The sequence below is a fragment of the Diadema antillarum genome, unplaced genomic scaffold, assembly GCF_040938485.1.
Source record: "Diadema antillarum isolate AM-2024a unplaced genomic scaffold, OU_Dant_1.0 seq00000763_RagTag, whole genome shotgun sequence".
In the NCBI taxonomy this organism is placed as follows: Eukaryota; Metazoa; Echinodermata; class Echinoidea; order Diadematoida; family Diadematidae; genus Diadema; species Diadema antillarum.
In genome coordinates this window covers 604,079-627,881 of record NW_027271653.1, presented here as the reverse complement: position 1 = coordinate 627,881, position 23,803 = coordinate 604,079, and the positions used below count along the sequence as shown (strand labels likewise).

Genomic DNA, 23,803 nt, shown 5'->3' with positions numbered 1-23,803 from the left:
CTTTATGTGGGAGCCTCCATAACTATAGATACTCCTGAAAGAAAGATATTATTCAGAGGGGTGAAGACTCAGGTTTGAGTTTCTTCAGTTTGTCTCCCTCTACAAATGAAAATTTGTTAAGGTCGCAACTGCTGATCTGTAAATTAACAAACATGTCGGAAAAAAGGAACCAGTGGGACTCGAACCTGTCATCTACTGCTTCCCGGGCAGCGACACTACCACCAGATACTCCTGTACAATATGTGTATGGGGAATGTAAAATCCCATATCTATATGTAGCAGTTTCATCAATATTGCTGTTGTAATTTAGGATGCTGTATGCTTTATTATTTAGGTCATTACAAACAGCTGATGATACTCGCAAGTCTGTTGCAGTCTTTGTTCAGAGAAATTGCTACAAATATTGAAGAGGTACAGTATAAATTGTAATGCCCGGTTGTTTTTTCTTAACATTATGAATATTTCAATGTGATAAAGTAACCTGCAGTTCAGAGCCAATCAAGATTCCACCAATTCATCTTATGATGCCATTTGTTACCAAAATGTCACATGCCATATTTAAAATGGACTTTAAGTTTCTCTTATGCAAAGGAAATACAATGTTTTCCTTGAATCAGCTCTTTCCATGCAAGATTCTGAAATTCACATCGATTTTGTTTATACACTACAACAATTCCTGTAGCCAATACATGTATGTAGGTTAAAGGGATAGTATAGTATTGGTGGAGATGAGAACTGGGTTTTTAAATTTTTGCAAGATACCAAGAAAACACTTTAGTACAGAGCGTACCATTTTAAGAGGAATTCGAAGTTTGTTTGATGAAAACTGGGTTTGGAATTACTGAAACATCCAAAAACAAAGTAAAACAAAACGATTGTAATAAAGTGTGGGTCCCACACTTTATTAGAAATCACATGCTTGCTGTGAGTCTGAAAAAAAAAAATGCCTTCCTCCAAAGAAAAGATGGTATATAGCATGACCATGAATGACGCACAGTATGCCTCCTTTTATCATTTCATATACTCTCCGATAGTTTGCGGAATAATCTTTCAAAGGCATATCCGTACAGACCATTATTTGCTAAATGAATGAAATAAGCTACCCTTTTGAAACTTTGGAGACTTCTTGAGACCTGTGCCTATCAACTCTCGACAAGACGTTAATAGTTGCCACAATTTAAGCTGTTAAAATTTGGGGACTTCTTGACCACTGTGGCCATCGACTCCTCGACGAGACGTCTTCCTCTCAACTCCAAACGATGGGAGTAGTTAACGATATTAGCCGAGGTGATAGTGGATTACTTCCGGAGGTTCCTGGTGGAGGAAACGCCCGATTAGTGAGACGGAGAGAAGCTCTCCTGGATTAAGCCACACTTTCCCTGGCAACAGGTCCTCTCTCATTGGTTTATAAGGCACCTTGGTCTCTGAATCATGCCTCAACGTTAACCCGTTGAGGACGGGCTGATTTTTGCTACAACATGCATTTCCCATAGACACTTGCCTGAGTATACTCGGGACTCATCCTCAACGGGTTAAAAGACAGGAAATCTTTCTTGGGCAGTAACTGATACTTTGATTTTGTGCTTAACCCATTGAGAATGGGCTGCTTTTTCTACAATATATATTTCCCATCAATAGACTCTTGCCTGAGTATATGCAGGACTCATCCTCAGTGGGTTAAAGGACTTATGCAGTGCAATTACATGGTACAATGTACCTTGTATCAATTTTTAATGCCCTCAACATCACTTAACAACAGCATATCTAAATATGTGGCATGTATTTTATGGTAATTTTTCTACAATTTTTCTTGGGATTACTATTAGATGTAATGTCTTTTGGTAGTCATATTTGCTCATAGTATACGGGAAGGTGCCTTCCAATGTCTTTTGTTTATGATATCAGTACTTTAGCAGTGAATGACAGATGATGTCATCGATAGAATCTAGGTTTGATTTTTGTTTTTGTTTTGGTAGGAGTATTCAAGTAATCTGAAAAAGAATTTGGTAGAAAATGAAAATGAAAGATATGGTATGTCTTTGGATGTTCATTTTACCACATAAATGATGTTGAGGGTGTACTGAATCAACACAAATCAATGCGTATACCGTATATGCCGAATATTTCGCGAGGTTTTTATTTTCGCGAATTTCGCGAGTCGGGTGCTATTCGCAAAATTAAAAACACATGAAAATATTGACTCTGATCCTGATGTGGATGTGACGTACACTTGTACATTTCTCCGTTCAGTACAGGACTCCATGATCACGAATTTAACTGTTCGCGAAATCGTCGAGAATTCCCGATTCGCGAAAATTTAGACTTGCGAAATATATGGCTCATACAGTAATTGCACTGTGTAGGTCCTTCAACACTTAATGTGCTTTATTCGCCGAATGACACACACGCTGGAATGCCTTCTTTGCTGGTTGGCAGTGATGTCTGGAAACTAATTATCATTGAATAGAGATTTACTTACCAAATTCCTATTGTGTCAACATACAACTGTATGACTTTCTGTGTATTCTACTGAGGCACACTGCCACACCTGAGTGGGCTTGCTAATCTAAAACTACCCTGGTATACTTGCTCAAGTTTGGATGGATTCCTAAATGCCTGGGAAATGTTTGGCAAGTTACATTATGCTTGAACATGTAAGTGTCCTGGGCACATAATAACAAGTTTGAATTATTGGTAACGTGTCTCTTCATCCCGTATTTACCCCCTTTTTGGCAATCCCTGCTGACAATATGTGGTGAGCTTGCTGACATTTTAGCGGACTTGAGCATGCATGGAAGAGGTTTTTCAGTATCCGTTGATCCAATTTGGGCCTGGATTCAAGCAATTAATGGCAGTCATTGCAGTCCCAGTTTTGTGACTTTTACAACGTCTAGAGGCCCCTTCTCCGAGGGAAATTTGAATTTGTTCTGCTTCCTCCATTTTTTTTTTCCTACTGGCTGTCTTCAAAGTCATCTGTCAAGAAGAAGAAAAAGAAGAAGAAGAAAAAAAGACATGACACTTAAAGCAGGCTCATAGCACTTTGGTATGTACCAATACTAGTCAGATCTTCTCATTTATATATTTTTTTCTTTTTTGTTGTTGAAATGTACACAAATGAAGTTGGAATCTGTTACATTTTTTTATGGATTTTTCAATGATTATAATTAGGATTAGGCCAACAATGTGATATTAATGATACTTACAGTTATTATGGTTATGATAATGATAATAATGATACTAGTTACCAAGTCTCTTTGTATTAATAGTAATACTGAAAGCTAAAGCAATAATGATAATGATAATAATAACAATAACAATAATAATGATGGTAATAATGATAATAATAATAATAATGATAATAATTGTACATATATACTGAAAAACAATCATAGTTATTATCTTCATCTGTAAGGTAGTAGAAAAAGTGTTATCAGAACAATGCAGAATAAAAGATACAGAATGGTAGCAATAACAAAATAAGCAATTCAAACATGAAACAACAACAAAAAAGTTAACAATGATTATTTTTTGAATACACTATAAGGTAACCTTACAAACTCCAACAAAATAGTATAAAAATGGCAATGCATCAGTGGAACAAAAACAGTGGCAATTGAAGTGAAATGAGAGCAGTCAGCATATATCAAACCATAAAACAAGTTAAGCTATAAATGACACTCTGTGTCAGGAAGTAATCCCCCCCCCCAAAAAAAAAAAACGAATAACAAATGACCAAATAGTTAAGGGATGACATCATACCCCTGTTTGCTTCTTACTGGGCTGTTCCATTTCCAAGATCTCTGAGTGGACTTCATGCCAGGACAGCTTTCTATCTATTGCAAGGCTTTGATGGAGTGAATTTTTCTTGATTCAGAAGAAAGTTTTGAGTTCTTTTCACTTTTTTTAGTATAACTGTAACAATAAATGATGCAATCTCCACCTGAAAATCATCTTTAAATGTATGGGTGTTGTGAGGCAACACAAGGGATGTCAAGCTAGAAATAGAATTGCTATATGTGTATCAATTTACTTAGTAGGGCAGGGACAATAGAAAATATGGTCACTGAAAAAAAAAAATCAGTATTACATGACACATTTATTTGGCATGGTTATGTTTTAGTTATGAGAAGCACAGTTCAAGTGCATCCCCACTTCCCACAAATATATGATATAGACTACTACAGATAACAAAAGCTAAAAATTATGATATCTGGAGGCTTCATTGATTGGGGAAAAGAGACCTTGTTGGAGTTTGGTGATGTCCTTTGTGCAGGACAAGAAGAAGGCAAAGTGTATCCTTGAAAACTTGCTTGATCCTTTGATGACGGTCTGATTTTGCTACAACACGCATTTCTCATAGACGCTTGCCCGAGTATACTTGGGACTCGTCCTCAACGGGTTAAAGACACCTTATTTAGGTAATGATAATGAAAAAGAAAAAAAGTCGGCACTTCTAGGGTACCTTGTTGAATACGAAAAAAGTGACAAGGTACCTTGTTAAAACGCACTGACCTATGCAATCTGTTTAGTTCAAGAAGATGAGGCAGCCAAAACTCAACAAGGTGCCAAAGTGAGTGCAAATGAGCCGCCACCTCATCTTAAATAAGGCACGTCAGCAAGTTTCAACAAGGCATCCTTCCACTGCATGTATTGGCTAACATACCAATACGACTCATAGCTTGATGGTGCTTTGTAGAAGTGATCTTGTCATGATGACCCAGCCCACTTTTAGAGTGTCTTACAAAGGACGTTAGAGTGAGATATTTTTGGCTTTGGTCACTGTCCAAGAATTCTTTATGCTCAAAATTGGCTCACACTTGGTGCAGCATGTTAGTAGAATGCACCATGGGCATCTTTCATAATTCAAGTTGGCGTGGAATTGCCGGTTTCTGGATTTTTGCCTAAATTTTGAAGATGGAGAGTGGAAAATAGTGATGCAGCTGCTTGGACTGAAGAAAAGTAAATTACATGCAAACTATCCCTCCCTCACAAACATACATGGGGGGGGGGGGGGAATGGCGATGGAAAATTGATGAGGTGATGCTATTGTTTACAATTGAATTTTGTTTTTTGAGGCATCTTCTTGATTGCAATAGGTTACCAGTAGATTCGATGGTTATTGAAGATCATTTATTGAATATAAGGCTCGTACAAGTATACTGTAAAACGAAGACTGTTTGTGTGCATTTTAATTTCACGAATTTCGTGAGAACTATTTGCAAAATTGAAATGCGTTACATGTGAAAGTTCTTGTCTACACTACAGGCATTGAATGTTAGAGGCAACTCGCGAAAATTTCATGTCGCGAAAAAGACCATTGGTTCCAGTTCGTGAAAATTTCATGCCGCAAAAAAATATCATGTTTTACAGTATTATGTAAACAACCGAATACGGCAGTTCCTGGCTGATGTGGTAGACTCTATGATGCAGGTACACTGCTTTTTTCAGTCGCAGACACATTTTGGATTTTTAGCTCATTTTTCCACATGAGACCCACTCTAAAACCAGCCAGTGAAATAGCAAGAGAAGGCCACCGATCAAAAGTTGGCAGCCTCAAGTAACACCACGCAGGGCATGACCTGGTAGATTATAATCTCACTGAATCCTTTCATCAATTTACCTACATTGGGGGTACCCAATCTTTACCCCCCCCATCCCCACTTTTCCACCATCCTGAGTGGTGTTTCCGTAAATCTAATCCCCTCGTTAACAGAGCATCCCCAAAGGGCCACAGATTTACTTCCAGTTTGAATATTAGATGACCGTTCAGGGGACCTTGATGTTTATTCTCCTATACCTGCCCTTCCTTTTCTATCCGCTCTCTAACCCAAGCATCCCTGATATCCTTCCGCCCATTGCGGGCACACTACCAGCCTGCCCCCCCCCCCCCCCCCAAAAAAAAAAAAAGGAAAAAAAAAAGAACATGTCCTCATTCTGCTGTGAGGGTCATCAGCGTTTAATCCACACATCTCAGAGTACGTAATATTCTTTTCATGAATCGGTTCCTTTAGTTTGTTCATCACCACAAAAAGTGAAGGGCCAGGCTACTCTACAAAGACTAATTTGAGATGACCCGTGTAACAATTGCTGTATAAGTGCTGTATTTACTCTCACCATGAAATAAAGTTGAAAAAAGTTGAAATAAGTACATAAATGTAATCACACTTCAAGAGCTTACCACGTATATAATGGATCCCCTGTTTGATGTCCATGTTAGCTCAATGATTCCTCTATTTGTGATACACTACTTTCATGTCCTCTATGAATGTTGACATGTCTGGTTGCCGCTTCAGCATAAGATGTTGATTGGATAATTGTCATATTTTATAGGGCAATTATCCACTTGTATGAGCACTGGACATTATATTCACTGACTAAATGTCTACTCTTTAACAAGTACCCAATAATAAACACATTGCATGCCCAATATAATTGTAACATTTACCAGTCATTGTGATAGAACCTTATAAATGAGAAACACACTATCTGAGATGGATGTGAAGTGCTCTTTTGAAGAGTCTGGAAAAGACCTTCTTATTCAAGTGTGTTCTGAATTGGTCATCCACTTGCATCATTGTGTAATGGAATGTGTAATCTGCTCCTTTTAATCCCTGCAGTTTTACGTTGATGAAGATTATGATTACAAAGGAACTTGCGACACTTTGGTCATATAATGTTGAGCAATATGAATCTGAGGAAATACCATATGTTAATGTGGAAATGGTGAAATTGAATTGCGCAAAATAACTACCAATGATTACTACTAACAGTACTCCATTCCGAGATCTCCAGTCATTGCTGATTGAATGGGCAGGAGTTCAACCATGAAAACTTTTGTTATTGGATGGTTATGATGGATATAACTTTTTGTTGATACAAAATACTTGTCATTTATCTCTTGAATAATACACACTCCACTTCATGGCCATGCATCACATTTGAATGAATTACATTTCCTCGAACTTGATGGAGAATATAACCTCTCGTTGTGCTCCAGGTTGTGAGTGGCTGGTACTATGTACTGCGGGACGATGTTGGCCGGACCAAGCATCTGAAGGCATCCAAGGAACAGAAGGCGCTGGCCAGGTCCCGAGGACGGGGAAAGTCCCTCAAGAGGAAGAGGGAGGAGGGGGATACTGGTGACCGGTCTTCCTCTGTTCTCTGTCTTGATGCATCAATTGCCACTCAGCCCGATCTGCGAACGTCGGGACGGGTTGGCTACAAATTGGTGGACTACCCATCAGGACTTCCAGAGAAGTCTCATGGGGTTGGAAGAGTAGATGGTGGAAGCTTCACCAGATGGCCTATCAAACCTGCTCAGCCGGTCCTGGGTAATCAGAAGGTGAATAATGCTGCAGCAAAGCAGAAGTTTGAGGCCTTTCCAAGTAAGCCATCTTCAGAGGTCTTCTCAGGTATTCAGGCTCGAGGAGGAAAAGAGAACGGCAGCACCGTTGGAGTGTCCATCAGACCTGAACCACCTGCTGATGCAAAGGAGGTAGACGTTGCTGGAGAGAAGCAGAATTGGCTACGCAAACCCCTGCATTTCCTCCCGGGGTCCAATCTTCCGGAGGGGAAGCACACCTTGGGCAGCAAGAGGGAGACCCTTATCGCCGAAGCCCCAAACAACAGCAAGAAAGTTGGCAGTGCAGGAGGGAAGAGAGCCTTGGAGAACTGCCAGCCAGAAGCATTTCACACCTTTCCTGGGTCTCGCCCAGCTGAAGCCAAGGTCGGGCAGAACCTGGGTCAAGGCTTCGCCAGTTGTCCACCAGCTTCCACTAGCACCTTTGTCAGGTGTCCAACGGCTTCCTCTGGAACCGCCGTTCAAAGGAAGCCAGTCTCGGAAGACTACCTTCATCAGGGATCGTCCAAGGACATCCTCGGCAGCTCTGAGGAAGCAGAGGAGTGGAAGGGTAGTAGAGGAGGCTTCAAAAGACGATCACCGCAGGGCACATCAGAGGAGGGACAGAGTTCTGAGACGGACTCCGCCTACATGGACCGGCCAGACCCACTCCTTTCCTGGATCACCCTTCACTATGTGAGTACTTAATGCTGATTATTGAATATTCATCAGAAGTGTATTCACCTTAGGAGGAAATACAATGTAGATGCTATTGTGCCGTAGCTTTTTATTATATCTACCTTGTATATATCATTTTATATCATTCTGGGGTGACAAGACCTTGTATCTCAATTTAGGTAAAAGTCACTTTTTTGGATTAATTGTCAAATAATCAGTTTAGTGAATGTCCTGTCTAACTCCTAGCTGTCTTACCCCTAAAATGAGGACACCGCAGTATCTCTAAGGAAAGGGAATCCAGTAGCAGTGCTTTATAATGGGCTGCCATGTCTTTTTGCTCTCCTGAACATTTGACATTTTTGCGATAAAAAGTTTTGTCGCCCCAACAGTGATATGTGTTGTTGTTTTCTTCGTAGTTTGAAAGGCCATTGCTTTGTACAGAAGAAATCCTTGTTAATGTCAGCATTTTTTTAGCAGCTACAGTGTATCTACTTGCAGACTTTTGCACAAACATTTATTGTAAAGAATTATTTTTGTTCCCATACAGCATTATACTATAGCAGTATGATAAAATGCGTTGAGCCGATATAAGCTGTGCCATAGATAACATGAGTGCATTGCTGACATTAAGATGATGTCATAGTGAGATAAAATACCTGTAGTGCTCTTGAACCTATGAAGTCCTAGGTAAATCTTTTACAGTAAAATAATCATCTTTTCTTCATTATTGAATTGGACAACCTCTAAAAGCTTAGAATGCATCTTATTTTTGGAAAAGGTAAGATGGAACAAGTGCAGTTTAACAAATCTTACGAGAGATGTTGGTAATTTAAAGATCACTGACACATTACATATTTGAAAAGTTTCTTAAAAATTTTTGAAATTGTGGAAGAACAAAATGAGGCCAGATAAGAAAAAACAAACATACTTATTCTTCTCTTCAGAAGACAAGTTAGCAATGAGTAATAAAAATGAAATTGAAAATATACAGCAGCAAAGCTCAGATATTGGTTTCTTATAAGACTTGCTTGGTTGGATTTCATTGAAATGCAAGCTTAGGGATGTTTTGGAGCTAATGACAACCTTAAAGCAAAAACAACAAGATGTAACTGTATATGAGATAGTGTTGGAAAGCAGTAATGTTCTTCATGTGGGAGTGTAAATGGCATTTTCTTTTTTCTGTATAATTCAGCGAAAATGTCTCTTTTACTCACGAAGCTAAATGACATTTTTGGCAATCCCTTTGCACCAAAAACTGCAGGAAAAAGCTTGCTCGGAAATGTTAGGCAATAACCTTGACGTAGTATTTTTTTCCCCCTGTTACATTGGAGAACTCCTCCTCTGCCGTAGGTTGTGATCTGACTTGATCATTAGCCTTTTTATGGTATTTGGGAGAATTTGCGGGGGGGGGGGGGGGGGGGGGGGGGGGACTTGCAGCTAATGCAGAAAGTGCCTCGGAGCATCACGTTTTGGCAATCGCTGTCGAAGGTTGCAGATTGATCTAACAACATTAGTCTGAAAGTATGCCACCTCTAGCGGGGGAGGTAAAGCATGATTCATTGCCTGTTTGGTGAATTACCCAGTCATCCCGATCATTTCAACAGTCGCCGCCACGTGATGGCATTTTACGATGTGGAAATAATCCATCGCCATCTTAAAGCGATTCCGCAACCCCCCGAGCCCCTGCAGTCTCAGTCGTGTAAAGATTGCAATCATCTTGTGCTCATCACCCTAGTGTTTATATATTAAAAGATCTCACAAAAAATGCCAATTTTGCCTCAGACATTAATTTGTCTCATTCATGCGTGAGTAAAAGTTGCTAACGCTTTCTTGCAAGATATTATTATTCCCCACAGAATTTGAAAATGACTTGTCATATGCAACAACTTAAATGTACACCAACAAGTAACACTGCAAAAATGGAGTCGACTTATGTATAGACCTGTAAAATGTCTATAGGACTTTTTCCAAGACCATGAATACATGTTTTATGACCCTTAGCATTTTCTGAATTTGTACCTCATTTACATTGTTTATTTTATTGTGTCATTCTGCAGTGTATGATTCTTTTTTAATAATCATAAAATAACAAAAAATATAGAAATAAAATGATTATTTACACTGTACTGTCTGCTAGATGTTAATTGTTGCCGTAGAAGTTCTTTTTATGATAATCACGGCTGCACACCAACTTATTTTTTCTACTGGTCCTACAGATGGGTCGGACCAGTAGATACCCAGTTTTTGTATGTTTTACAGGTGCATTCCTTAAAAAAAAATTTCTGGTCCAACAGTGATTTTTACTGGTCAGGGACCTTCGGACCAGTGCCAGTGTGCAGCGTTGTTTAAAACTCTTTATTTCTCCTTTTTGAACATATTAGGTTTCTGCAAAAGATTTTTATATTGGTGTGCTAATTTGTCGTTTGTTTTGGTATGGTATTTTGTCCTTTTCTGATCCCAGGTTGTGCTGTGTAAGGATGCCAGTGGGAAGTATGGCTTCACTCTCTTGGACACACTGCCAGTACAGGTCGGCAGTGTGGAAAAAGGTAACATGTGCAGATCAACCAGCTGTTGATTCTTGTTCCTTCCTCTTATCTTCATCTCTGGATCCCTTTGTTTGAAAAAAAGAACAAAACAAAACAAAAAACAAAAACAAAAAACACAAAAACTATTCTCTCATTATTTTCTCTCTTTTTTGTCTCCTTAAATTCTCTTTCGCTTATCTTTTTTCAAGGTTTCTTTTTCAGCATTTTTGTTTGTTTGTTATTTCCACCAAATTTGATGTGATCACTGTTCTTTTCTTGTTTTTTCCCATCTTTTTTATTTGTATTTCTCTTGATAGATATCCTAGGTTTCTTCTTTGTTTCTTGTCAGTCTTGATTCACTATCTTCCTTGTTCTCTTTCCCTTCCGTAATTGTATTTCTTCTCTTTGTTTGCCACCACTGTGCATGGTGTACTTCCCATTCCTTGGATTTGTCCACAACTATGGAGAAAAAGCAAGTATGAAATGACTGAGCTGTCATAACAGAGTTTCTGTGCATGGTTCTATGCCTTCTGCAAAATGTACATTCAGTATGTGTGATGGCATTTTTTCTTAACCCGTTGAGGATGGGCTGATTTTGCTACAACACACATTTCCCATAGACACATGCCCTAGTGTACTCAGGACTTGTCCTCAACGGCTTAAACTGTGCATGAAACCCCATGTTTCAGCTTGAAGGCTTGATTTGTGATTTTGATTTGAGCCTGCTAGAGTCTAACAGGGTTACCTGCATTGAGTTTGTTGATCACATTCTGGTATGGATCCGCTCCTGATCTACGCTTGTAGATCCTAATCCCACATAGACATCCCCAGCTAGGGTAAGTGATTGACACGATTTTGATGAGAACCGTCGGCAGTGAGGATTTGGTCGGAGTAATCCGGGGATAGGTGCAAGGATATGAGTGACTGGAGTGATCCAGTGCATCAACAGGTAGACATGTTTTCCAATAGGGATGTGTGTTTGCTTCTTATTCCTTTCTCTAATCATACTTTGTACATCCATCTAGTCATTTATTCATCTACATTGTACACATTTTTGTCTTCACTTTTCTCTTCATTAATGTAATCATATATGTATCTATTTTGTCTATTTTCTTGATTAAAAAAAAAAATCTATTCATTTGGTCTTTTCTATAAACATGTATTTGGTTGTTCGTTCATGCCTCCCTGTTTCCAGCAATTTGATTTTAATGTAATTTTGTTCAGTTATTTGTTTCTCTTCATTTAACCTTTGCCGTATAGTAAACTGCAGTTACTTTGTTGCCTCACCTTATGGCCCCTTGTGCAACTCTGTGGATAGGTACAATGTACATCCTCAAAATGTTATAAAAATCTCTGCAATCAACATTACCTCTGATTGAATTATCCTGTGTAGTCTGGCTCTCGAACCATCAGAAAAGCAACTGTATCATACTATTTAAAAAAAAATAGAAGAAGAAATGATGCAAAGTTTGCTGCATGACTCCTTCTTGGGGAATAATGAATGGATCCTTAAACTATGAGTCAGCTTTTAGGGACCCTGCGGTTGCCCACAGTTCTGAAACCTCTATGAGTGGCATAGGTGTGATGTAGACCACTTACTGTGTTGATGGGAATTTTTGGCTAAAGATTCCTCTAGAAATTGATATACTGATGACAGGAAGATGATCTAGCGGTCTACCATGTCCTGTATGTTGGGTAAAAAAAGAAAAAGAAAAAAAAAGAAACAGATGAACACAAATCAGGGCAGTAATAGTCTTGGGGGTGGGAAAGATAGCTAAGGAATATGGGGTAGGCCTACTGTTTAAGATTTCTTCTTTTTTTAAAGCTCTAAAGTGGTAATTATTTTAACATTGTTAGATCTGAATCCCACTTCTTGTATGTAAGCACTGCAATGTGCTGTAAATCTTCATACTTATTTTTGCTTTAAGCATGAAATGAGTGATGTTGTATGTACATGTATATCAGCATATCTCTTCAAAAGTATTTGCACGGCATCAATTTTTCCTCCTGTGCAGTGGAGCATCATGTTAAACAAGTGTTCGCATAGTGAAATTTTCCTGGTGTTTTTTTGATGCTTTCTTTTCATGATCACATACAGGAAAATAATTAATCTCTTGGGCTTCTGACTGTCTTCCCCCCATCAGAGTGCACTGTGACCTTAAATCGCTCTGAAATTAAAGGAACACACCAATATTTGCATGTCTCTCCTGTTAATCTCAATATCTTTGCGCGTATCGTTGCAGGCAGCCAAGCCGAAGCTGCTGGGCTCCAGAAGGGGGACTACTTCCTTGAGATTGGAGGCTACAACGTCGCTGGCATCAACAGCCGGGGAATCAAAGACATCCTAAAGTGAGAACATAACCTATGGAAGATATGAGATAGTGACATGAGATTGGTAACCAAAGATAGTAGAGATAACAAGATACGAAGGCGCAGGATAAAAATGGACACAAAATGGCTACCCTACATGACAATACAAAAGGGAGCTAAGTACAAACTCAGTACACCTAGAAACATCATTAATTTCCAAAGGTCGTGGTATTTTTATTATCTTAAAAAGATGTAAAAATTATAGTCATAGCTTTTTACCGTTTAAGGGGATTATTTTGAAGAACAACATTTTAAAATAATAAGGATTATTTTGTGGAGGTAAAAATTTGGCAACAACATGATCTCACAATCAAAGACGCTTGATAAACAACAACACATCTTCAAAGACAGCGCGTCTCAGGCAAAGACGCACATCACCTGAGAAGCACTGTCTTCGAAGTTAACTGAGTGGTCTCAGGTGATGTGCGTAATACGCATGAGGACAGCGCGCTGTCCATTTGTTTTGTACAGGATTAGCGCGCACTTTCCTGTCTTATCAGTTAAGTGTCTTTGTTGGTAACATTGTGCTAGCACTAATGCAGTCACAACTCTGAGAGCACAGACCTCCACCAAGCAGTTACTTTCCACTGATGATCTTGCTCTTCCATAATTCAATAATTACCACCCACTGAAAAATCGCTCGATTTCCCAATATAGAAGCCTTTGTAACGTCATAAACCCTCAGTTGCATGGCGTGCTTGGCCCTAGCAGAAAATAGAGCACACACTTTAGTGCGCGCATGAAACCTCAAAAATGCGCAGCTTGAACTCCCAAGTTCATTGACCCTACCTGCCAAAATATCAAAAATCCTTCATAAAATCCATAAACATTTCCGGATCACTACCAACATTTTATCATCTGTTCCTTGTGTCATTCTCAAACTTTCCTGCAAGTTTCATCCAAATCCGTGCTCAATTTTTGGGGTTATTTTGCACACAGACAAACTGACAAACAAACAACAATCCAACGGTGATGAAAACATAACCTCCTCCCTTGGCGGAGATAATTATATGTGCATTACCTTAATCACAGAAAGCAGTGTTGGTGCAGTGAAATGGAATTTTAGCCTCAAAACTGAAAGTTGCATGGAGATAATTGCTGTTCAGCGTGACCCAATTTCCATGAATAGTCCTTGATATCAATATACATATCAGCTCCAGAGTACCATCCATGTTACCAACTAAAAATGTTAGAAGCTAAATGCTGGAAAATGAAAATGCCTTATTGAAACTGTTACCGTGTCAGGACAATTAGCTGCAACTTGCTTTAACCCGTTGAGGACGGACTGATTTTGCTATGACACGCATTTCCCTTAAGACACCAGCCTGAGTATTCTCGGAACTCATCTTCAACAAGTTAAATGGCCAAATCTTGTTCCATTACAATTGATTTGGCAATCCCTTACACATGTTAAGACAACCCAAAAACAAACCAAGAAGGACAAATGCTAGCAACTCCAGAAATTACAATTTGCAGATTTAAATGATGCTTTTCATACTTAAATTTTAACTCCCTTGGTACTTTTGAATGAATGTGTGTCACATGAAAATGTAGTGCTTTGAATATTCTGATCTTTACGGTGCATTCTGAATTTTCTTTTTGTATGCACAGGCAAACCCACAGCAAAATTGATGCCCTGGTGCAGCGCCATTCTGACCCCACCACCAGACCGTCGATCCCTGTGAGGCCCTCCAAGCTGCGACGCAAGCACCAGAGTGAGAAGGAGGAGGAGGCGAGAAAGAACCTGCACAACAACAGGCTGCGCAGCGTCAAGGCGTCCGCCGCCCGGGCGGCAGCTCTGACTCGCAAGAAAGGATTACTCTTGATGGGTTACTCCGGCAACACAGGGAACCTGTCGCCAGTCAGCCTGGTACAGAAGAGGCTCAAACGGGAGCTGATCGCCACGGTTGCTATGCGACGAAAGCGGATGCTGCCGGAGAAGGAGGGACAAGGCGGCATCATCCTTGAGCGGGAGTCGAAGGACGGAGACTTCTTAGGGGAGAGGAAAGGGCCGGATGGAAGGTGGTCAAGTAGCACCGATGCCATGACGTCTGACAGTGGAGGTGATGAAATCATTCCCAGGCGGGACACTGGTCCCGGCCCAGATGCCCAGGTGAATGCTGATGTGGCTCTGGTGAGCGGTCCCTACAGAGAGTCCGTCAGGGACTCGGGCAGACTCTCTGTGAGGGATTTGATCCTAGAGCCACTCAAGCAGTCACCACAGACCTCCCCTCAAGATTCTTTCCGGGAATCCCTGAAGGATGCTGTCAGAGCTCAAGCTCTCAGGAATTCCTTTCAGGAAGCAGCAAAGGAATTGTCTGTTACACATCAGGGGTCTCCAAAGGAAACAGCCACAGCCAAGAACCCTTTGCAGGATTTGCCCAGTGTACCTCAGAGGAACTCTGTACAGGAAACAGCCAGAACAGCGTCGCAAAGCTCGAGGAATTCCACTGTCTACGAGAACGCCTGGATCATGATGCCCCGCAAGAATACCAAAAGCGAGAACCAGATCTATGAGAAAGCTACGTGCAGCTGTTCGTCGTGCCCCCAGACCCCGCCCAGGTCACCGATGAGGAAGCTCTCGGAGGAATTCAACAGACAGATCATTGTCCAGCCAAAGCTACCCACGAGACACAGCCCTGACGGGGAAGCCTCAATGCTGCTGAGTGAACTCAAGGACAGCCCCTACGAGCTGCCAGTGCTACTTCCGCAGGAGAAGCACCTGGCAAAGTCAAGCACAGCGCTCAGCGATTTTGATGTTGCTGTGTCAAGGCCACTGAAACCCTCCCTGTCAGAGAGGCAATTAGCAAGACCCCCGATAGTCATGGAGCGCAAGAGGAGTCTCCCACAGTTGACGAAGTCGGGCTTGTCCGATTTGGCACTCCACCAGTCCGCCATGACGATAAGCGAACTCCATACTGGGGAAGATGTGCAGGAGCCTGCCAATGCTGCACGCCGCCTCGCCAAAGTCACCCCTGTGATGCGGAAGACCTCTAGGAGCAAGTCGGAGGACTACTTGGGCGCAACCCTGCTCCCGCACATCTCGGACCCTGACCTCTATGCCAACAACCACATCCTCAAGAAGGGGAAGAGCCAGTCATTTGCTGCACTTTCACGGTCGCTGCGGCGGGAGGGAAATGCAAAGCCCCCAGTACCGTCGCGCGTGTACGTCAACGAGAAGATAGGTAGGGCAACACGGAGAGATGCTGGAGGGAGAGATGCTGGAGCGAGCAGTATCAATGCATCAGTGGCAGATCACCATGGCGATGAGGATGTCGATGACAGTGCTGTAAAAATGAGGTGCTCCTTTGCTCAATATGGCAAAATGGAGGAGGTTCTGTTCACAAAAGGTATTGAGGTGAGTGGATAAAAGAAAATATGCCATTCGCATCCTTTCCAACTTGACATCAATACAGTGCACTTCCGTTATAGCAAAAGCGCTTGTGACAAAACTTCACTTACAATGAAGTAAAAATTCAGGCCACAATATCGTCCAATCTATGTTTTCTTATTGTTTATTTGTTCAGTTATAATGAAATCTCGATATAATGAAAGGAAAATGCTGGTCCCGAGGACTTCGTTATAACGGGAGTCCACTGTACTTTACATAACATTCTCAGTAGTTTTCCTTTTTAAGTCTGTGTAATGTGTATTTTATGCAAAGTTGCTATCCTGCTGCTCATCAATGAGGGGAATTGTCTATTATGTTCATACACATACATGTAATGTAGATAGCTTTCACTCATAATGATACTCTTTCAATGGCCATATTCACGCGTTCACTCTGCCATTGATGGAAAAGTAGAACGCAGCTGGTTTCCATATGACTGCAGGAACTGCCAATTTTTTGCTCTAAACTGGGGACATATACATGCATCTCAGAAAAGAGTGAAATAATGCTTTGTTGAAACAATTTTAGTTGGAGGAAAAAAAAAGGAGAAGAAAAATTACCCAAAAAGGTATGCTGGAAGTATTGCACTCTCAGAGCATCCCCGATTGTGGTTACTACATGTTTTCATATCGGGCCACAGCAATATCCATCATGCGAGAGTGAATCACATGCGCCAGCTGCTTGCCATTCAATACCGCTGCTTGGGCACGTCTTGATCGTCACATACTAGTGATGTTCTACCTACCCACTACGGAACCAGGAGGGCGCTACAGAAATACAAGTCGTGTACACTGACTTTTATTAATTCACACTTTTGATCTCAGAATGCTCCAAAACAACTCATCATCCTGGCAAATCACATCAGCCAGACAAGTTTTGTGGTAGAACCTTTTGATAATATTGCAAGCAAATTCCAAATGGTGGAAGATGACTCTTGAAGATGAGCTTTAAAGCTTTTGATGCTCTCAACGGCGATAAGCAAATAAGTTCCAAACCATGAAGTACTCCACATCAGGTTCCATTATCATCATTGTTGGCTAACATCAAGTTGACTTAACTTTACAGCTGATCTGTGTGAACACAACCATTGAGAGACAAGGACATTTGCTTTGGTGTGTTCTGCTTGGATGAATGTTGTATGTTCAAACCACATGATACATTTATAATGAACTCATGTTTGCAATCTATTTATCTCTCAGCCTTTCACCCTGGGACCACCTGATCGAGAGTTGATTCATGCAGGCCGCCTGTTCTTTTTCAACAAGCGCAAGAAGTTCAGAGAGGTATGACAAATTGTGTAATAAAATACTTCAAGTAAAAGAATAAAGACAAAGAATTTTGCACACTGTTTAAGCTCTAGTATAATCACTAGGGGTTTACATTTACTTCTTGTTAGTGTGACTCATAATGAATCATCAAAGATAATCTTACTGGTAGCTGAAGTGATATGTAGAGTTTAGTGGGTGTGAGATATTGAAAATATCTCACTTGTCTTCACTATAATGATTTTTAATTGCTGTACTTAGCATAGGTTATGCTGATGTGTTTTCAACACATGCAAACTTATCTCGTTTTGTAATATTAGGCAATATGCAGTTGACAAGTATTTGATGTGACTTCTGGGAAATTGGAATTCTGAATTATTTTTATGTTTTTGATTGGTCACATGCACTAAAATGATTTAAGCTTTTAAATCTTATTACATTTTCTACACAGTTGGGGCTAAGAATGGGGAAAATCCCCATCCCCGCTGAGTCAACATCAATTCCAGTAGCTGAAGACATTTTGAATCAGACATCGCCTTTAGATATCTGCAGAGCTGTCGACAAGTAAATTTGTTATTACTCCCCAATGGCCCTGTGACCTTTTGTGAAAACTTGGAGTTTTTCTTCCCTGAACCCCTTTCTCGACCCAGGTTCTGGCTATGGTGTTTAATGATGCCCTTGTCATCGCTCGCTCTCAGCACCAGGATGGCCGCCTCCGCGTCATCTTTCCCCGCCTCCTCATCCTTGACATCAGCCTCTTGAACTTCAACTGTGAAAATGGTAGGCCCACCGCTTCATTCTTGTTCTAGTTTTTGCTTTATTTTTCATCGGTTGGAAACAAATTTAAGTCTATACTCAAAATCAGCCTTTTGAACTTCAACTGCCAAAAGGGTTGGCTCACTGTGTCATTCTTGTTCTAACTTTTGTTTTGTTTGTCATCCATTCGAAACAAATTTGATTCTATCCTCAAAATCAGCCTTTTGAACTTCAACTGCGAAAATGGTAGGCCCAATGCTTCATTCTTATTCTGGTTTTTTTCCTTTCTTTCTGAAGCAAAGTTAAAAGCTTCCAAAGCAAAGTTAACCCGTTCCTTCCGCAATTCTCTGAGTGCGTTTAATGCCCCCAAACGAGATTCTTTTCGCCCGTCGACAGAGAGGCACACAGGTTGGTAATCCAGCTGTGTGAAGGCAGTCAAGCGGTTCATTGTGTCCCTCTTTCTACGGTCAACTACATGTGCCCGTGGACAATGGAAATATCGATCGGGTGCGAGGTATGAATAGAGCGTGCGCTGATGAGCTCTCAGAATCTTTTGTTCTACACAAAACCAGGTACCTGAATGAGGTGACTGGGGTCAGCGAACCTGCATTTCTAACTGATCTCAGCCTTGATTATTATGTACACGTTCGTACGAGTTTACAGCAGAACAAGCAAAAAACTAAATCAGGAAAAGGTACATAATATTGTAAAACCCCTTTTTTTTTAAACAGCAGGAGAACAAAAATCCTGATAGAATAAACTCTGATCTTTTTATCAAAACCACTTTTCTGAGCATTTTAACACAAAGAAACATGAATTTAGGCCACTGAAGCAGGCACCCTTGTCTTCATTTTGGGAACCTGGTAAGGAACGGGTTAAAGGACAAGTTCACCCAAATCTATGTTTGGACTAAGAGAATGCAGCAATATTAGTAGAACACATCAGTTTAAGTTTGAGGAAAATCAAAATTAAAATTTGTTTGATCTGACAATCTGTTCAAAAGTTTTGAATGTTTAAGTTTTTTTTTTACATTCTTTTTTTTTTTTGGTCATAAAAGTCAGAAAGAAAATGTTTCTAATGCCCAAAATTAGAAGTAGTGGTGTTTTACTGTATCTTCGAACAACTTGCTGCTCTAGTGACATCGAGTTTGCCAAACTTAGTGAAGACAGGACTCAATTGCATTTATAGTATACTGCCCTCTATGGTGAATGCTGTCACAACTTTGGAATCAGCTGTGGTCTGGGACTGTTTGGCTGTTAACTAGGAAATTGGCCTCACAGGCATGTGCAAGGGCATGTGAAAAATGAACTCTTGACATGATTTTGATATAATGACTATGCCGGATAATCTTTCAAGTTTATCAATCAAAGAGAAAAAAAAAATCCAGGACTTCCTTTTTGTTTTGTTTGATGGCAATGTGCGGGTTAATGTTCCTCAACCCACACTACTGTTTAGATGCTGATGAAATAAACTACCTTAGCTTTTTGGCATTATTTTGTGCATTTTTTAATCTTGCAAATTCCATTTTCACATTAAAAAAAGCTCAGGAACAAAGCTTTCTCTGTTGCACTTGTATTTTCTTGATGCCTTCGAACATCATGCAGATACCTTGTCTTTGCTTTTTATGGTCCGTGGGAAGAAATCATATCTTTGGGAAAATTGCTTCATAAAGGTTATATTTTCACGTCTCGCGTCGTATTTTCTTTTTCAAACAGGCGGACAAAAAGTAACAGATACTGTCATCACCTCTATGCATACATATGTACATGTTTCTGTGTTCGTACCTTTTTTGAAACAATTTTCCCCACAATATCCTAAATTAGATTCCTGTAAACTTTTCATGGTACACCTGTACCTACAACGTTCTCCGAAGGAGATGTTGTTGATACTCATGCTCAAAGTTCAGTAACTTTGTGAAATTTTTCACCAGCCAAAATTTCATGATAACAAATATGTTTATTTTTTTTTTTTGTGGATCATGTGGGGAAAAACAAATCTACTAGACTTTCTAGAGTAAATCTTCTAAACCCAAACTTTGGTTCTGGTTTGAAAAGAAAGAAGAAAGAGAAAAAAAAGCAACAACAAAACAACCAACTTGTAGGATATATAGTACACTAGGACCACACAGATTTAGTGTTCTGTATGATAACTTGAGAAGTGTTTCAAACTGCATGCTTAATAAACATGTTCTGTATATTGTATTTCAAACCGCCCTCCCTTATCAAATTAAGGCTTCGAGAGAAGTTGGAACCTGTGCATTTTAAGAGATAGAGAAAGAGAGGGGAAGAAATATAAATATATCTAGAGAGATTGTTCTGCGGATGTTGTGTAGTCCTGCCCACGCTACGCTAGAGCATTTCATTGGCCAGAATACAGTATGTGACGTACATGTAGCCTAGGTACATGTATTTTTACCTATGCCTACAAGCAGTTGTATCTCCTTAATTGGTGTCTTTGATGGTATCTGCCTGAGGGTGCTGAGTATCTGATAGAAAAACGATGTTCTCTTGGTATCGTAAATCAGAAAATTGATGAAATACCTGATAAGAGATGAACCGTCCCACTTTCCAATGCTTTTCCCAGTGGCGAGGTTTAGGAAGAATTGCATCAGCATTTACAGATCGTGTGTGATTAATGGTTTGTTGTACAAGAGTTTTGAGGTTTTATAAGATGTATTAGGCTGTAGTGGCATTAACAAAACAGCTGGGCTGTTCTAAGCAGTACCATTAACAATACTGTAAACGTGGTTATTTTTGCATGAGTAATTTTTCACACTGGATGAAATGAATTTCACATGTTTTTAATTTTGCAGAAATAAGACTCTTATTCGTGAAATATGTGATGTGCAAAAAATATTTGCGTGTTTTTATTCTTGCACTGGTTTCTGGTTGCGCGAAATGTGCAAAAACTTCCGCACCGCGAAAATTTACTCTTTCACAGTAATTTGTGGAGCAAAGCATGAAATGTTTTATTCTGATGTAATATTGCGTATACAGCTGTACATTGTCCTCTCATAGTAATAGTGACATCGTCAGCACATGTGATTTTATGGTGTTAGATGTAGGATTTGACTCTTGGTCCTTGTGGCTGAAGTGCTGGCACTGGACTGTGAAACCACCACACCCAATCATATAACCACACTTACTGACTCTCCTTCTGGTTCTGACCACACCCTTTCCGTTCAGCCCGAGAGTTCAGCATCACCCCCGTGCTGTCGTCCAGCGGCCATGAGGCGGCCTGCCACCATGGCAGCATCATCTTCCGCGCCCCGTCGGTCAAGCTGAAGCGGTCGTGGCAAAGGGTGCTGACCCAACAGGTGATGGCGGTCAAGTACACTAGCCTTGGGAAGGTAGGATGACCGTCGAGTCCCTTTTTGTTTGTTTGTTTTGATTTTGTGGATGTTTGTAATGATTGCGTGGAGGCATTGTGGTTCTGTGGATTGCAATTTGGGCTTTACATTAAGAAGGTCAGTGGTTCCGGCTGTGCCGTTGAATTTGTGTGTTTGAGAGAGATGTGTCATCAGCGATTCTTCTTGTCACCAAAGTGTTTGCAGGCTTTGGACTGGGATGGAAAGTGCTCTTGTGGTACGATTTTGACCATGAGGGCAGCTTTGCTTGAATACTTCGTATATACTGTAGGGAGTTGAGAAAACTGCACATCAGGTGTGGATTTGTGCCATGCTCATGTGAAAACGCTGTGGTCTAGTGGGGTATATGTGATGTGCATTTGAATAAAAAGGTCCCCAGCTGGATCTGGAACCAGCTGTGGCACCGCACTGGTATAGCCACCATGCTCCTTATCCCCACACAGATGTGAATGAATACCACGTGGGAAGGGGGACCATTTGTGTGGTTGGATTTTATACCGTTTGTGGACACTACGAAGCAGCATCCTGATGAGAAAACTGCCAAGGAAGTGGAGTGGATTGGACATTGCCAGTTCTGTCTGTGTGACTTGAGTAACTAGTACTTTGTGCATTGTGCACCATGCTATGCCTGAAAAAAAAAAAGGTATTATATGCCAACAAACTAAAAACAGAACAAAACACACACACGCAAATAAACACATATGCAAAATCAATAACATAACGAGACATGAAAACTCGTCACATTGAGGACGAGTTAGGTGATACGCTTGTGGTCATCAGATGACAGTCATCTGTGATCGACAAAGAAAAGAATGTGATATAGGCACCTTGAAGTTATATTGAGCGTACATGCGAAACCGTTTCTGTAACCACTCGGCCACGGGTCATCCACGGAAATGGTAAGACAAAAAAAAAACAATGTATAGATATAACAGGGGGAAAGTCAATGCCCACTCAACCAACGTGGCCGTGTGAACATCTATTGCATTGCTAGACGGAAAAGCGGCCTTGTAACGACTGAGGTCGCTATGCCATTTCTGGCAACTTGGGAAAAATATGTCCCGCAGACATAAAACCTACAATCGGCTGGTTTTGATACCTTGCCTTTAATCACAATTTTCAGTGTAATGACGTCATCAAATTACAAAACAATGACATCGTCTTGAAAGACAATTGTTCAAAGTACAACACCTCAGTCGTCGTCATTACATACTATGATCGGTTTGACAAAGTCAACCTGCAAAATTGTGCTGCAGTCGAAGCAATGTGGTCTCCAACACACAAAAAAGAGGGATATGGCGTGTGTGTGTGTGTCTGTGTGTGTGTATAGGTGCGTTTATATACGTACGTGATTTCTACATGGACGAATATGTAATACAAAATTGAAGAAAAAAAAGTAAAATAGCTAAGTATTTTGTTTCGTGATCTTGTGGGGTTCCAACCCGCAACCTTACGTCTCTGAGACGTCGCCTTTAGCCACTCGGCCATACGTCTCGACGAGAAAATATGGGGAACGTAAACTTATGTATGTGAAAGATACATGAGGAATCGTTTTGTCCACATTCCATTTTCATTTTCAGTTTTAAACTGCAAAATTGTCAATCTGATGAGGAGATTTCAAAGAATAAAATGCATGATTACTGCAGCTTATTGTCTCAGCTACAACATACTAAAGTTTCAGAGGAAATGAAGCAAAATCAGCTGAGATAGAGGTGCTTAAACGTTGTCAAGTCAATGCATGGTTTTAAAAAAAATCACCTCCCATAGACATAACACGTAAACTTGTCCGATTTTGTGTCTTTACTTTTATCACAATTTAAAGTATGATGACGTCATCAAACTAGAAAACATCGATATGGATTTGAAAGACAGTTGTTTAATGTATAATATATTAATCGTACGTTGTCAGTTTGCTATTGACATGACGATCAATCGCACGAATATGAGGCAGCTATTAGTACCTGTATGAAATTATTATAGGCATGGTTATCAAATTCCCTTAAAATTTCCTTATTATTGCTTTATTTTTACACACAGTTAAGCTATCTCTTTAAACTCGTCACAGTTTAATGAGAATCATGAACATCATACATTAGTACCATATTCAGTTCC

At 40.3% G+C, this 23,803-nt stretch overlaps 1 protein-coding gene across 1 annotated transcript; it reads left to right on the top strand.

Annotated features, from left to right (window-relative positions):
- The first annotated feature begins 7,825 nt into the window (after positions 1 to 7,825).
- On the top strand, positions 7,826 to 22,025 carry LOC139738660 (uncharacterized). Its single transcript, XM_071649275.1, has 7 exons — positions 7,826 to 8,035; positions 10,479 to 10,563; positions 12,786 to 12,891; positions 14,524 to 16,270; positions 17,503 to 17,586; positions 18,219 to 18,348; positions 21,510 to 22,025. Exons 1-7 carry the CDS (start codon positions 7,991 to 7,993, stop codon positions 21,680 to 21,682), a joined length of 2,370 nt encoding a protein of 789 aa, XP_071505376.1. The 5' UTR covers positions 7,826 to 7,990; the 3' UTR covers positions 21,683 to 22,025.
- The last annotated feature ends 1,778 nt before the right edge of the window (positions 22,026 to 23,803 follow it).

Excerpts from the sequence above, each read along its gene's own strand:
- LOC139738660 (XM_071649275.1), top strand. The coding sequence starts at position 7,991 with ATGGACCGGCCAGACCCACTCCTTTCCTGGATCACCCTTCACTAT. Across the intron at positions 8,036-10,478 it reads CCTGGATCACCCTTCACTAT|GTTGTGCTGTGTAAGGATGC; the intron begins GTGAGTACTTAA and ends TTCTGATCCCAG. Across the intron at positions 17,587-18,218 it reads AGCGCAAGAAGTTCAGAGAG|GTTCTGGCTATGGTGTTTAA; the intron begins GTATGACAAATT and ends TTCTCGACCCAG.